At 39.5% G+C, this 14,188-nt stretch overlaps 1 protein-coding gene across 3 annotated transcripts in view; it reads left to right on the forward strand.

Annotated features, from left to right (window-relative positions):
• The window catches only part of elavl2 (ELAV like neuron-specific RNA binding protein 2), a 41,957-nt gene that overhangs the window by 15,834 nt on the left and 11,935 nt on the right, over positions 1 to 14,188 (forward strand). Inside the window, exons 2-4 of one of the 3 annotated variants that reach the window (XM_050067326.1) lie at positions 3,251 to 3,341; positions 4,575 to 4,815; positions 10,890 to 10,993. In XM_050067326.1, coding sequence (XP_049923283.1) covers positions 3,270 to 3,341; positions 4,575 to 4,815; positions 10,890 to 10,993 — 417 coding nt within the window. In that variant the 5' untranslated portion in view covers positions 3,251 to 3,269. Of the gene's footprint in view, positions 1 to 3,250; positions 3,342 to 4,571; positions 4,816 to 10,889; positions 10,994 to 14,188 lie in introns of all 3 variants that reach the window. The other 2 variants (XM_050067325.1, XM_050067328.1) reach the window with 2 other exon arrangements.

The following is a 14,188-nucleotide window of genomic DNA, read 5'->3' on the forward strand; positions in this document are numbered from 1 at the left end:
CTAATCAGCATCTTGATATGCCACACCTGTGAGGTGGGATGGATTATCTCAGCAAAGGAGAAGTGCTCACTAACACAGATTTAGACAGATTTGTGAACAATATTTGAGGGAAATGGTCTTTTGTGTGTGTAGAAAATGTTTTAGAGTTCAGCTCATGAAAAATGGGAGCAAAAACAAAAGTGTTGCGTTTATATTTTTGTTCAGTGTATGTGCAGCTATAAGATGCAGCTTGATTGATGGGTGGATACTATGATATTGGTTGAAAGTGGTTGGCACTAGCTTACGTTAGCGCACATCAGATTTTGTTTTACAGGAAGAAAGCATTTTCGGGTTTTGGTATGAGACTATGAAGAAATTCACTTTTTACAATCTTGCATAAATTGCTAAATAGCTGTGCAACATGGCCGGAGATGTGATCTAAAACGGTTATAGAGGCTTTTCCCCCCTCATTTCATCTTGACTTTATATACGAAGTGTGGCATTTTTCATGGCTAAATTATGTACTAAGTGGGTGTTTTGCATCAGCCTTTCAGTCTTCAGATTATCTGGAATCAAACTTTTAAGCATATAAAAAAAGATAAATATTTGCAATATATGTATTCACAAAGTGTTGAGGAACTTTTGTACAATTTGGAGCATGTATAAAATAATGAACAAAGCAATTAGCAACATGTGATCTTGATGGACACAAACCATTCTGCTCTTTACAATTCTGTTGAGTTTGCTATGTGCTCCGGCAGAAACACACACTCTCCCCTCTGACAAGCTTTCTTCTGTGCACAGAGATTCATGCTGGTATGCTTTCAGAGCACAAACACATCTAAATATCTAGATAAATAACACTGTTAAGTACATTGTCATTTTTAGTCAAGCTATCACAGTGAACTCTAATCACACACACTCACAGTACACCTCCAGTTTTTCACACTTGCATAAGCTGAGGTCGTAATTATTTTCTAATCGAATAAGAGTCCAGAGCGGATCTACAGCTGTTTGATCTGACTGACACCGAGCTGTTAGCTGCAATTTGTCAGTTCACGTGCATTTATGTACACCATGATGCACAGCACAGCCAATCGCTGCAGCTGACTGTGACAGCTGAGATGTGACAGTGTTGTAACACAATTAACAAAGAAAAGCAGCAAATGAAAAAGAAATGGCCTGTTCAAAAAAATCAAAGGTGATCCTCTTCCATCATTAGAGCTGCACTGACTTTATTTAGTCGAGATTCAGAACATTGTCGAGCATTTGTTAAAAAAGAAAAAATACTAGTAGGACAAGAGTCTTTTATTGAATGTGTAAATGGAAAATGACAGAGGGAGAATGTGTGAAAACTCCAGTATACAACGCATATTTATAGACATGCATACATGCTTGTATGAGAGCACAGAACAGTAGATTTTAGATGGCAGAGATATAGACAAAAAGCAATGTAATCAAGATGACAGAAATATTTTAATCTCTATTTTTGGTTTTCTGAAATAATAGATAAGGATTGTTTTCAATTCGCACATTATGAGTAGGTGTAACACTAAAAATGGCACATTGATTTGAGAGGCTCTTCACCAAGAAATATTGATGAGATTTATACCTGTCCACCGTACACTTGCAATGCTGTTTTAATCACTTGAGTAGGGAGAATCAATTTACATTTTAGTTATGGCAACCTGACCCTTTCACTAGATGCATCCAAAAGGTGAAACAACCTCGCTTTATCTGTGCTGTATTTTTGAATGAAGAGCATGCAACCTAAAAATCTGCTATGGTCTGTGCGGCTCTCTAATGTAACTTTAATTTACCAACACATAATGCAGATGGAACAGTAGCCTAAACATAATGTATACATCAGATAAGGGTGTAAATCTCATGGTTCATAATGCGTTACCACATCGATTCTTTTGACAATAATATATCTGCTGATATCTCAAAGTCTGCCGCAATACAGTTTCGATTCAGGGGCATGTATGAGACGATACCTGTAAATATCCTCATTGTATTTTTCTTGCAGCTTGCCATTGTCTGCCTGCTGCTAGGCTGCTAGCACTGTTTTAATGTTTAGGATGGGAATGGTGACACAGACGTGCCATGGAAAATTTAAAATAAAGGCGTACCTTAAAGATGAGGATATGTATTGATGTTTTCAGTCTGCAGCGATGATCCAGATGGTTGTATTGTTACACTCTAATAGTAGGTGTTAGGCCACAGAAGAACAAGCACAGGACTGTAACATTTTTGTCCCTGCCTTTTTGATTTCCTGACAAATTCAACATGGTAGCACTGCTGAATGTCACTTATTTTACTAGGTGAAGTACAACATTGAAAAAAGGTCCATGGATATCTTGAAAATTGATTTGCAGAGCAGATATGTGTGTGGAAATACAATACATTCCTCTGATGTTAGCTGAGGCACTCTTTTAATTTGTGTGTAAATAGCAGCACCTGATGCAAATGTTTAAAAACCAAGTGGTCAGTGATGCACAATTTGGCAATTTGGTTAAATTTGTGCATTGCTATTTTAAGCAAAAAATGTCCCTAAATTATTTGAATGTTAGTGCGCTAGATGTTTTGATTGTGGTAAGTGGTCATTGCTATTGATTATAGTAATAATGGTGGTTTTTTTTAACCATATCTGTAATGGTGATTTACGTTAGCTGTAAGCCTTAGTCTAGCTGTTGTCTTTTTGCCACTCTGTTGGTGATCTCTGGCTCATGTCACCTTGATGATTTGAACCAGTTGTCAGTGGTTCGTTGTTGAGACTTACGGAAAACTTGCTGATTATTTCACTGTGGATGTTTGCCGTTTTAATGCTTTGTGTGTGCTGAAGACCGCATAACAAATGCAGGATATGTCAGCGTAACTTAAGCATCAGCTCTGTTGCTGGATGTGAGCAATCTGAGCAGACCAATTGATTTGTGCTTTCCGACTGCAGTGATCATCTTTGTGCAGCAATCCCATCCATTCTACTAATTTGCCATTCCTCATGCTTATTGTCAGTGTTGTTGTGGCCAGGTTTCTCTCTTGACTGAACGCTCTCTTGGTTCTGCTGTTTGCTCCTCACTGAAGATGAATTGTGACTAAGTGAAACATTGCCTTTTGCTTCTCCCTGGTTTAAGCCAATCTACATGGACAGCTGGCTCAAAAAATATAGCCTCCTTTTCTCCCTCTACAACAATGACATGTGATCACCTCTGACTGTTGCTTTTGTTCTTGTTGATCTAACATGAAGTACTTTTTGTGTCCACATTTTCAGACGGCAACTCCAAACTAACATGGCAGTCAGACTGTGCGATGTGGCTTCTCTGCTTAGAAGTGGTTCGTGGGCGCCTGAGCCTTGGACTGGGGTCTGTGGCACTTCTCTTTTGAAATCATTTGGCCAGAAGGCCTGCTTTCTGTCACAGCGCTCAGGCCATACCAATGATGTTAGCTCCCAGTCATATTTTGACGCTCAAATCAAATTAATCACATGTTCAATTTGGAATTCAGGCACTTTGGGGTTTTGTGTAAGAAAAGCACCCAAGTTGTTAACGTTTGACTGTATTGGTATGGTCTAAATCTGTCTGCTACTGTCTACTCTGATATGTTTATCTCTTAGAATTGCTTTTTGAAATGATGGCTTCATGGCCTCCGTGCACACATAAGTAAAAATGTGATTGCCTAAGAATAATATACATAGTGGTCTACACTGACCTGCTTTCTGCACATGGTGAATCTGTTAACAAAGGATGACTCTTCATACATTAACTTGTTGCTGGTTGCCTTAACTGATTACTACATCATCTGTTGTTCGATGCTAACGTATCGATGGCTGCAGATATGGTGCAGCCATAGGCTTTGCATACTGTTTATTTTGCCGAATGAAATGTTTCACTTTTGTCGCCACATTTAACCTTGAAAGATATGTTTAAACATGCCACTTACCAACCTGAACATTGCTGTATGAATTGTTGAGCTTCTGACAGATTAATAGATCGTCACATTACTTTCTCAGTTGAAGGTCTCTTCTGTTTGCCCAGAAACAAAAGCAGCAATCATGAATAGTAGAGAGGGAGTTCACTGTGCAGTCTAGTTTGCTCTATTTTCACTTCTTTTTTTTTTCTTCCTCCCACCTTTTGGTAGCACTGTAAAATCTAACGTTTCTCATTTGGCCAGTTGTTTAGACTAACGATACAAATTTACATGACTGAATAGTCTGCCCCAGCCTGTTCTGAGGTGGACAAAGCATCAACATTCACAGGATCACAACTTCTAGTTTTTAAAAAGGTAGTGGCCTGTAACATTCGTTCTACCGTGCTACACTAAATCATGTTAATGCACCATTTAAAAAGAAATGCAGCACAAAGAATCTTTGACAGTCTGTCTTTTTGACTTGTACGTTCCCTGCAACTTAGCTGCTGTAATGTTGTTTTGTGTCTTAGTTAAAAAAAAAAAAAAATCCATTTCAATTAGTCAGTATTCCACAAAACACTGTTTCAATGTGTGAAGAGTTTCCTTTTTTAACTCTGTTGGTATTTTGATGTTTTTGCCTGATTTGCATGTGGTCTTGACTTGATTTTTTTTTTCTGTCTCTTTAGCAGGTAATTGCTGCCATGGAAACACAGCTGTCCAATGGGCCAACTTGCAACAACACAAGCAACGGTCCTTCAACAATCTCAAACAACTGCTCCTCACCTGTAGAGTCGGGGAGCATAGAGGACAGTAAAACTAACTTGATAGTCAACTATCTGCCTCAGAACATGACCCAGGAGGAGCTGAAGAGTTTGTTCGGGAGCATCGGAGAAATTGAGTCCTGTAAACTAGTTCGAGACAAAATAACAGGTAACACAGCTGCTTTCATTGCTATGGCTGGTTTAATAGCTCGGGCCCAACAGATACTATGTGTGTGTGCATTTATTTTGACATTTAATTGGCACACAATTAGATTTTTTTCCATTTTAAATGTTTTTCCTCAATTACTAACATCAACATTGAACCCAAATGATGTATCAGTTGGGCCCTGCTCGCAGTGCTGTTTATGCATATACACACTATCTGATTTCCTCTTTGTATATTTGACATCCAGCATCAATAATTGTGGCCCTTTTTGAACTTATAATAAATGCAGAGGCCGCTGTTTTGGAAGTCAGCCAATCATTGTGCATCTCATTCTGAAGAATATCGGGCACTGTCTTCACATAGTAGCGATTATAATACCTACCAAGCAGCAGTGTACTGATTTTAATTACTATATATGCCGCCTTAATATGTAGGATGATACTAGTGCCACTAGCAAAAAGGCATTTCCAAAAAACGAGCCCCAGGGGATTTGAAATGGATACTATTTAATACAGGGCTTTCTACACACGGGGTATTTCCTTGGTTCTTTGCTACAGGGATTTCAAGGGACTCAACTTCAGTTGCATTTTCACATTCGTCATATTTAGGCAGGTGGAGGACCTGCTTATTATTTCATGTTGTTTTAATGGGAGGAATACAGCCAGCAGAGACGCACACTGCATCGCCTGTGTGATGTGAACAGGTAGATAACGTCAGAGGGTGCTGGATTCTTTCTGCTTGCTGTTGTGATCAAGGTTACCGAGACCTTCCTCCATCTGCTTCATATAATGCAGTCGCATGGTCTGGCCTCTGGCCTTTTTGAGGATGTATACACACATCTGTTTCATTTGCATTTGGTCCTCAAACATCAACAGCCTTAGTGGAGTGAACAGATATTTTCATTGAAATGAGGCTGCAGGGCAGGTGGCTATTATTGAGCAGCGCTGTTGAACTAAGAGGCGAGAGCTTTAATAATTATAGATTATCTTTATTCCGAGACTCCAAGGCAGTCACCTTCATTAAATTAACATGGAAGATGTTCACCCAGCCACATCTGTCTTTGAAATATTAATAGTGTTTAATATTTCACAGTGCTTATGTATAGCTGACCAGTATTCACAAGTCTGGCTTTGCATGGTTGCTACTGTTTCCTACAACAACTAAAAGCCTTGACTCTCAAAATGTAAAGTGCTCCAAGTATGTTTGGTTAAGCTCATTCTGTTTCCCTCTATAAGCACACAATGCCGTCCTCTCTTGCACGTAAAGGAGTATTTCTATTAAAGGTGAATTTATAGTAAAGAACTTTTTTTTAAAGATAAAAATAAGTGGCAGCTCACTTGGAGTGGCGCTATATAAGTGCTCTGTATACAAAATCAGAGCTTTTATATTTTATGTCACTGGAAACAAATGGCAGCAAGAGGCCAACCACAAACCAAGGTTGGTGTATTTGTGGGGATGGAAGGCGTCATAGGCTCTCATTATGTATTTACTGAATTTAGACGTTTCGCATGCAGCAATGATGGAAATTGTCAAGTGCGTAGTCTTGCATGGAATAATGCCCTGACGTAGCCATGCATACAAGAAATGCATTTGATTGTTGATGTGTGAAATGGGTTGTGCTGAATTGACAAGTGATCCTCGTCTAAAATCAGTGTTGAGCACGGTCTGCTCGCGTGATTGAACATAAACATGCTTGATAGGTTGCATATTTAGTGGAGCAAGTGTGAACATGGTGCTCCAAGTGATTTTAAGTACGCGAAAATAAATTAAACAAGTTGTTTGAAATCAGCCTGCCCTTGAGTGAAAAGGGCTTGAGGCGATACTACATGCCCCCATAAAGTGGGGCAGTAGAGATGTAGATTCAGATTTAGCAAGTAACATAAGTGAACCTGTTTGTGGTTTGACCAAGGAAACGATTTGCCGTAGGCCCCCTGATGACTCACTCAAGTTTGGGCTCAAACAAAATAAGCAGTAATGGATAAGGAAGAATTTAGAGTGTTTGTCCCTCTGTGGTACCTTATGTATGCTTTTTATTACTTTATAGACACAGATGATTTAAAATTGAAATTAAAAGCAGAGAAGATTAACATAGATCCAAACAGACTGCTTGGCCTTGTAGACTTGCTCACCTTTTAATGTTGGTTTAGATTTTTAGATGTTTTTTAATGTATTGACAACTAATGCGTGTCTAGCTTCAGGGTCACTGCGGTTTGAACTCGGGCTACAGCTTTTGTATTGATTAACCCATCAATTCATGAAGTAATCGGATAAAAAATACTTTTGCTTTATTAAAGAGCAAGTGTTGATATTCAAAAGGAAAAAAAAAAGTCTTGTAAATGAAAAATTAATTTGTTTCCTTTTCAGAAAAATCAACAGTATTATTGCTGAAATTTTATACAATACTCAGGCTCCAATTGATGCGTACACCACCTGTTGTTTGGCTTTTAGGCATGTTTTATACGTCACTTTGAGGAGCGTAGGTGTGTGCTGGTATGTGACTATGATAATGATAACATGGATGAAGCTCATGCTTTCACAAAGTGACTGCAACGTTTTATTTTCTGTGGTTATGCCCCTAAGTTAGATAAACGGTTTTTTGACAATAGACCCAGAAAATGAAATGCTGCAGTTAATTTGTGAAAGCCCAACTAGCCACCAGGTTGATTCATGTTCTTGAAGGGGAGAATTTACCGATTTTTAACCAGCTCTATGTAACGGCGGTTTGGGCAGTTTGTGAAGATGAACGGTGTTTAGCTTCTCTGCGTGTTGCCTGGAGCTCTCTGCTCATCCCCTGGTGGGGCTCTCTGGGTGTCACATTATCCAGTGGACTTTTGAAGTGCTGGCAGCCAGGAGGGAGGCTGAACGTTGTTCATCTGCATTTAATGTTACTACCCACATTGCAATAAAAATGTGGTTGAAAATCAGCATAATCAGCCATAGATAACACACATTATTTATGAGTCTTCATCTCAACTTGCAGTTATTTGATTTACATTAAATGCATATGTTAATGTTGCCTTGTATCAGGTTTTGTGGACAGGATGCTCTCTGTTGAGATGCTTGAGCTTTGACTTTAAGCTAGTCTGGTTTTACAATAGACTTTCGTCATTTCCTCTGGCTTGTCTCTTCTCTTTGCACCTCACTATTTTCTCTCTGCCTCCATTTTGCAATCTGCGTCATTAAATCACATCTATTTTGAGGTGTCTTCTTCATGTCAACTGTCCACAGCGTTATGCCACAGTAATATTCATCTGTGCAAAACACAGGGCACTGTATAGTTATATGGATTTAACAAAGCTGCTTTGCAGAGAATTTGCATAGATGAATTCAGATAATTGAGTTACTTCTTCATAATGATCAAAAATTATAGACAGGTTTTCTCTCAGGGATGTTTGGATGCTGCCTTGGATGGAATAGTAATTGTATGTCAGTTGTTGGTTTGTCCTTCGCCTCATGCAACTATCCTGTTTAGGAAATCCCAGCTGTTGAGTAAACCTAGTTGGTAGACCTGTGTTTATACCTGTGTGTGGCATCACAGTCATGTTCATCTTGTATTTGACTGTTGGGAAGTTGTACACACCTGTGAAAACCTGCGTGTGCCATGTTAATTTGTATCTTACACCTTTTACAAAAAGACCCAAGTAATGTGGAGTATAGAATTACACAAGCGTCACGTTGTTTTCAGAATGAGAGCCTCTGTTAGATTGGATTGGGGATGACAGTTGCACCGGCATCTTTAGTGAAACAAAGTGTGTAGATGAGGTCTGTTTACGGCACGATTTCAAAGGCTCTTAGCATCAGATGGTGATCTGATGAGGAGTTTTCAGCCATATGAAAACAAATCGCCTTTTTATTAAAGAAATACAAATGTAGTCGGCTATAGAGGGTGAGTTTGGACACTAAGGAAGGCAAATTTCTTTTCAGGAATAAACAGCACTGATATTTCAACGTGTGTTGTAATAAACATAACAGGGCTGCAACTCTAATGCTTACTCCAAGGGAGTTGCTAAAGTTTCAGTGTGCCCATTATTGGTTTATGTGCTACTGCTACATTTATTTACCATGTGTCACAGTTTCAGGTTCAGTCGTGTTTCCTCTCATTTGCACGGTTTGAGTATCAGAAACGTGCTTTTTAATCGAAGTACTGTAAGAAAGAGTCAGAGATTGATCCCTGCTGCTGAGCAGTACCTTCTGTCAATGCAGGCATTTATAAAGCATCCATTTGATTACACAAGTTGCGGTATGGATTGATAGTGGTAGACGACCAGCTTTTTCCATCGACAGTAACTAACCAGCAGGCTATTATAAATTAAGTAGTTAGGCAAGTATCTTTTTGAATTACTTTTATCCGATAAAAGCTTGAATTGGGGCGGGAAAAACTGACTTGAAACTCAGTTGGGGAAAAATTAGGCCCTTAATGTTATTCAAAGCCTCCAAGTCATTTCTCAGGAATGATGCTCTGATTTCAATTTCAGCTCTACATAAAACCCTATCCCCTCCAGACTGTGTTGCTTTTGTCTCTCCCTTGGCCCTGTGGCAATGGATTTAAGCCAGCCTACATCTGTGTGCTGGTGCTACATCAGATGTTAAGTAATCACCAGAGAGATGCATGCTTCCTCTTTGCTTTAAATGTTCTTGCCTTGGCTGCTGCTGCTGCTGCAGCAGCTTAGTCTTTGTGTCATTTTCCTCCCACTATGGGCAGCACTAGTCTTTTACTGGAAGCTGGGTGCAGTTCTCTGTTTCAAAGTGCATCCCAGCATGTCTCCTCCACTCCTTAATGACAGCTGAAAGTGGGCAAGTTGTTTGTTATAGAAACATGTTTAAGGCTCCCTTGTCATAACGGCGGATGTTGCGGCTGCTGAGACGTTCCATAGGAAGACATCGCTATAAGGGCATAACGTGCCCACATAACAGCATGTACAGTAGAACACAGCGAAGCAGGCGGTTTGCCCGCCAGGCTTAAGTAAAAGTGTCATTTCACCAGCTCATTTCAAAGACTCTGCATGTTTCTCCTGGCTATAACGTTCCCTTAGATGCAAGGTGAAATTAAGTTTATGAACTTCACTTGATCACAGCAGAACAACCCATGAGAGCAGTGACTCATGGTAAGACGGATAAAGCCAGTATGGATGTATATAGGCTGTTTGATGTACAGTTAGGCTAAACTGATAGAAATGCTGCAAGAAATGTTTCACAGTTGTGTTTTCCTTTGTAATGAAACACTGTGGTCTTAATTTAACATTTAAAAAAACTATGTGGTGGTAACAGTATACAAATTTGATTTATTTCATAGTGTCCAACATTTAAAAGATGATTCAACCTACGAAAAAACACCTATTGGAATTGAAAATCTGATTCAAATATCAAAATGTTAAGGACATGTTTAAGTGCTGGACCTCTGTTGTGGATTCCCCGTAACAACACACTCTCGATCATGTCTCTTAACATTTCTTGTGCTTAAATGTGATGGTGGGGCACATGAACATATTAACCTGATTTAATCTCAGAGTTTTAGATAAAATTCAAGTTGCTTATGTACTGTATTAATATGCTGAAGCTGCTTGAGCTGGTGAACTTGACCGGCAGTGGAATTGCAGAGAGACCCAGCAGTGTGGGTGGAGGAAATTGAATTGCCTCTGTGCACATAAAGAGTGGGTGTCAATCTATTGTACATTTTAGAGATAAACTGTAGAGGGAGGGGAACACATTGAGCCTCGGCTACTGCACTGTGTCAGAGATGAGTTGGTGTGAAAGCAGAGCAATTGCCTGTCATTTTTAATTTAAGACATGTTTGTCAAAGAGTTGGTTTGAGAATTTACTATAGGTTGTGAGCCAAATAGATGCTGCAAATGAGCCTGTGACCTCCTGTGTTCTTCATGCTCTGCCAAATAAGAAATAAAGACTGACTGTTCATCTGTTTATCCCAGTATTACTGACACTGTATTTCACGACTAAAACTGCATTGATGCCATTGATTCATAAAAGGCAGTTTTGTCCATGTTTAGTTGAAATACATTTTTATTCAGCAGTCATTTTTCATGTGTGACACCTCGTGTGTTCTGGTCTTGTGATTGCAGGGCAGAGCCTAGGATATGGATTTGTGAATTACGTGGACCCCAAGGATGCAGAAAAAGCCATCAATACCTTAAATGGCTTGAGACTTCAGACCAAAACCATCAAGGTAAGATGTCATGTGTGATTTAAATTTAACAGGCACTGACGTGTTCATTCTTATTTCCAGTAACCTACCTAATCAGGCGGTCATATTCAGCTCTCTGGAATCTGTTGCCATTCGTGACTGGTTGCAGAAATCCAAGATATGCCGTTCATGTCTGGCTCTCTGGGTTGGAGTCGAAGCATAATGAGGCTAGAGAAATGTGGGGTGGAAAGGGAGAGCCTATTGTTAATCTGGGCACATGCGGCTTTGCCTGGGCCTCAAGTAGAGCAGAACTGTTTCTATGGTTGCATGTGCTGTAGCACTGCTGTATGCCTTTACAGGGAGGTGGCTGCCATTAGCATTCATCAGGCAATGTAGCACTCAATGTGCTGGTGGAAAAACTCATTTGCTTCATATAGTGCTGCAGGATTTGCGGTTGGTGGAGCCAGATTATTAGATGTGATATTTTTTCACAGTGGTTTTACAAGGAGCTAGCCAGATCCCTTCTCACATCGGGCAGAGGGGTATTCATGAAAATGTCTGTGGGCAAAAACACATTTTGTGATAGAAAATTCATGTTTGAATAGCACCAAATTTGTGAGCTGTACGCTTGATTATTTCTGTATTTAACACTTTAATATTATATTGACAGTTGAAGATGAGGCGTGTTATGAGCCATACCACCTCATCCCCATGAATCAAACTGAACACATCTTTCTCTCCACCTCTCTTCCTCAGTTCATACCTCTGAAAGTATAACACGGGTACATTTTTTTTTTTTTTTGAATGTATCACACATCCAAAATTCTCTAGCTGCTGTGTCAGAAGTGCAAATAAACCCCAGTGAGTTAGAGGAATATACTTTGCAAATGTTAGCGTCAAATGAAGTGTGAAGGTGAGACTAGGAGGCAGGGATGAGGAGAAGCAAGGGAGTTGCCTGGCTGTGGGCAGGGAGCTTCAGCTTTCACGTTCACTTTGTCAGGCAGGAACAGGGTGAGTGTTGAGGTGGGGCGAACCAAGTGGAGTTCTCATTGATCGGAGAGCACAAAAAGGAATCCTTTTCGAGGTTTCATTAAAGTGAGTGATTTTTTTTTTTTTTTTTTTTTTTTTAATACAATCCATCGCATAAGATTATAAGGACTTGGTATTGGACCCTATAAAATGTCTGACATTGTAATTTCATACAGCTGTTGTGCTATTCAGGTAATTGACAGTCAGATAGCGAGAATCTGGAGCCACCAGATGGAGGGAATGGAAAGATACAGCACATTCTTGTCTCTGCACTGTTTCTTTCTTTAATCCCTCTCTGTGATTCTTTCATTTAGTCCTCCATAAAACCATCCGCAAGCCATTCTTACACATCAGCTCCTAAATTTAGGCTGTATGGGTTCCTCCTGCATGTCATTGTATATATGTCTACATGACTGAAAACTGGAAGGTGCACCGAAAAAAGGAATTTATGACTACTCGGGTGTAATGATGTATTGATCTGCAGGACCTGGTAGATGACTCTGTAGTCCCCCTCTGTTTTCTATTACTTGGCTGTGTTTATGGACAAATGTTGTTTTATGCTGCATATTTATCTAGCCTGGTGCTGGGGGCCCTCCAAATATCTCCTGACTTTAGAGACGGGAATGGGTGAGATTAGTTTTAATAGGCAGCCATGCTGCTCTGTTGTCTGTGGAAATTTTCAAGAAATGATCAATTTATTTTTAAATGAGAGCTGTCTAGACAGGCCCGATGCCGCATCCATCTCTGTCAGGTTTCCAACTGAGTTGATGGACAGAAAATGTGCGAGTTTAACTTTTTTCTTGACAGACTGATTCGTCACTGTCCATTTAGCCGATGAGAGTCATTCTAAAGTATGCACTGGGGAAAGAAAAATAGGGTGACAAACAAAGACTGTGGAGCAGACGAATTATTGCGTTGCATCACGCTATTGTTGTGGAACCCAAATGATTATAAAAACAATCATACTGGGGAAAAACAGGCATAGCAATAGGAAGAATAGAGGTTTGTGTATATTCGATTTGTGAGAGCGCAGGTATGAACCAAATGTATTTTTTTTTTTTTTTTTTTTTTGCATCACCATTTTCTCTTGCCTTTCCTTGATGCTCCACAAATATCTGTCAATGTTCAGCAAAAGTGAAAGTGAAAAAAATATTGACACCAAAAAGTTCATTATCCCTGAGATGAGACAAAATAGTTTTTGGTTTAGGCAGACAACCTAAGTTAAATCATAGTAGCAATTACAAAGCATTGGTTGTTTTCCTTTCAAGTTAGTCATGTTAGCTATTAGCTTGACTTGCTACTTTAAAATATTGTTAAATTTAACAGAGCGGAGTCAGCGGCTAACATCTACTCCTTCTAGAAGATGATTTGTGATTTCTTACGACTGATAAACAGACACTATCTCATTTAGCATCATTTATTTTAGCTCCATGTAAAGTGAATTAACTTGACAATGCTCATCTGCCTTAACAACACAGTTTACTTATTTTTACAACTTATAATTTATTATATCAGAGCTCTACTGAGTGAAACATGACACCAAATTAAGCAGAAGACCTCATTGTCAGTTATATATGTAGTAGTATTAAAAATACCTTAAGGTGTTCATTTTTATGTAATATTAAAGATGTACTGTTACTGTAAAACATTATCAGCCTAGATGACTTAATCCATAGTACTTAAAGGTATACTCCTTCAGCAAAATGTATTAAAGTATCATGAAACTGACTTGTTGACTAAAACAACGCACAGACTACAATGTGACTTTAAGCCAACAACAGTTTTCAGTAGGGATGCACCGAATATTCGGTAACCGAATATATTCGGCCGAATATATTTGGTAACTGAATATATTCGGCCGAATATTGCAAAAAAAACACACATTCGGTATTTGGTGGAATAAGTTAAAAGCAAGGCCGAATAATAGCGGCGTGTTTTGATAACGCAATCAAACAGCGTGCCGTGACGGGTTGAGTAAAATGTCGGCAGTGTGGCGATCCGCCCGTCACCTCACTCGCATTTGCGACTAAAAGTAGTTTGGAGCAAGCAAAATAGGCTTAAATCATTCAGCACGCTGTGCGAGCAGCCTACAGATTTCAACCAGCAGCAGAAACGAAAGGCGAATCCCATCGGTTGTGGGTTGAACGGGGGTCACCGACACAGACAGTAATGTATTCCTGTCAAATACGGCGGCCATCGGCTTACCGG

This window comes from Epinephelus moara, chromosome 17 (assembly GCF_006386435.1).
Source record: "Epinephelus moara isolate mb chromosome 17, YSFRI_EMoa_1.0, whole genome shotgun sequence".
NCBI lineage: Eukaryota > Metazoa > Chordata > Actinopteri > Perciformes > Serranidae > Epinephelus > Epinephelus moara.